The 2,045-nt window shown below is 39.7% G+C and overlaps 1 protein-coding gene across 2 annotated transcripts in view; it reads left to right on the top strand.

The window, feature by feature from the left end:
* Window positions 1-2,045, top strand: part of LOC120617594 (major histocompatibility complex class I-related gene protein) — a 29,400-nt gene extending 27,355 nt beyond the window's left edge. The window contains exon 6 of one of the 2 annotated variants that reach the window (XM_039881331.1): window positions 1,890-2,045. In XM_039881331.1, coding sequence (XP_039737265.1) covers window positions 1,890-1,942 — 53 coding nt within the window. In that variant the 3' untranslated portion in view covers window positions 1,943-2,045. Of the gene's footprint in view, window positions 1-1,869 lie in introns of both variants that reach the window. The other variant, XM_039881330.1, reaches the window with a different exon arrangement.

The following is a 2,045-nucleotide window of genomic DNA, read 5'->3' as shown; positions in this document are numbered from 1 at the left end:
TACTAAGCATTAAGTCAGCCTTGGCTGGGGTGGGGGTGGGGCTCAAGGGGAAGTAAAATCGGGGGAGGGGGAAAAAGACTGAGAACTAAAATCTTAGACTTCTTAAAAGGGCTGTGGCCACAGAACATTTTGTAACTACCTGTAGTTAATTTTTCTTCCTTGACTAATTCTCATATGGAAGGATGCTTAGACCACATTGACTTTTAAAGGACACTATTTTTTTTTTCAAAAACATCTTTTAGTATTTCTAGGGAAATGTCCAAAGGAATTATCTCTTATTATGAGAGGAGTTGTACTTGGAGAACTTCATAAATGATAATGATGCAGGGAAGAATATGAGCGTGCTGCCTATTTCATAGTCATTTTTCCTCAAAAGACCTCAGACTGCTTTCTAAACATAAATCTGCTAATCCACACCCTAGCTCCTGGTTAGACAGCAGGTCTTAAATGTCCTTTACACTGGAGGATGTGTCTATATAAATACTCAGAATTTGCTTAGTCAGAATGAGCTGAGATGGGTTAGCGATTTTTGGTTTTCGAACCGAATGAGCATTCATGTGAGAATTTAGATCAGCTGTGTTGATCTAAAATGGACTTGACTGATGAATTAAAATTTGTTCTAGTAGCTACAGCAATTAGGATGGGAGTGGGGATGAAGCAAGATTTTCTTATTGGCCGAAAGATATATAAGTTGCCCCCAAATGAGGTGCTGATACCCAGTAGGGTTTCCGGTATATCACTAATTTGTAATAAATGTTTAATCAGGACAGAGTAGGCAAGCAATTACTTTCTCAGTATTAGAATCACACATTTGTAAATGGAATAGCAGAAAAAGCAAACTGTCTACCAAAAATCAACTTGTTTTATGTGAAAAATAGCTTTTATAGAGAAATGGTAGAGCTTAGGGTCATGAATAATTATGAGCTAGGGTAAGATGAGATGTATTTGCGGTGATAGTTTGGTTTATGTGCCACTAGAATAATTCATGTCAAGTACTCTTTTTTCACTGTCGAGTTCACTGTGTTTGAATATTTTAGCCTCGAATTTTGGGAGCCCATTAATAAATTTGTTTATCAATTAGTTATTGATCCCTTGATATGTACATAGCAGTATTCAGGAGTCCGGGTGTAGAGGAGGCAGGATGCAAAAAAGTGTAATGTAGCATCTGCTAGAACTTTATAATGTTCCTGGGAAATGAGAAATAGATCTACATAGAAGTTAAATAAATAACATACAAAATGAAAATAAGGGTTACCAGAAGATAACAAGTGATATTGTGGTTTTAAGTAACAAATGACTGTTAGGTTATGAAAGGAAGTGTGTGTGTACAAGTGAGCACTGTAACCACCGGTGGGCATGGAAGGCTTCCTGGAGGAAGTGGTGGTGCAGAATTCAGGCAGGAGGGAGAGGGCATTCTGTTGAGGAAGTAGGAGATGGAACATATATTTTTGATTAGACCTGTCTAGCTGGGGCAGAGGTGGGGCATTGGTTTTATTCAGAGTGGTAGAAAGGTTGGAAAGGTTTGCTTAGATTCATAGAATTCTAGGCCTGAAATGATCCTAAAACAATCAGTTAGTCCACTGGTTCTCAAATATGGCTGCACATTGTAGTTATCTATGGAGCTTTAAAAAACTCCAATGCCTGGGTCTCACCCCAGAGATTCTGATTTAAGCAGTCTGGGGTGAGGCCTGAATGTCTCCAGATTTAAAGTTTCCCCAGGTGATTCTAATGTGCCGCCACAGTTTGAGGACCACTCATTTAGTCCTACTTCCCAATTTTAAAAGGTAAGGACCACCTGCAAATCTGCCCACGCATAGCTAGTAAGAAGCCAGGCTCTGTACACTATTCCAGGCTGTTTGTCTCTGACAGTGTGCTGTGTCTTCCTGAAGAGACCTGGCCAGAGGATTGGATTTTTGCCATAAAGGTCATGGAGAACCACTGAAGGTTTTTGTGCAGGAAAATGGCACATTGAAAACAAGTGGTCCTGTGATTTCCAGATGGACATCCGAATGGAAAGGAAGGAATGCAAGCCAACAACACAGGAG

Source organism: Pteropus medius, unplaced genomic scaffold (genome assembly GCF_902729225.1).
Source record: "Pteropus medius unplaced genomic scaffold, Ma_sr-lr_union100, whole genome shotgun sequence".
Classification (NCBI taxonomy): domain Eukaryota; kingdom Metazoa; phylum Chordata; class Mammalia; order Chiroptera; family Pteropodidae; genus Pteropus; species Pteropus medius.
The sequence above is the reverse complement of the archived record's forward strand: the minus strand, read 5'-3'. Positions and strand labels throughout refer to the sequence as shown.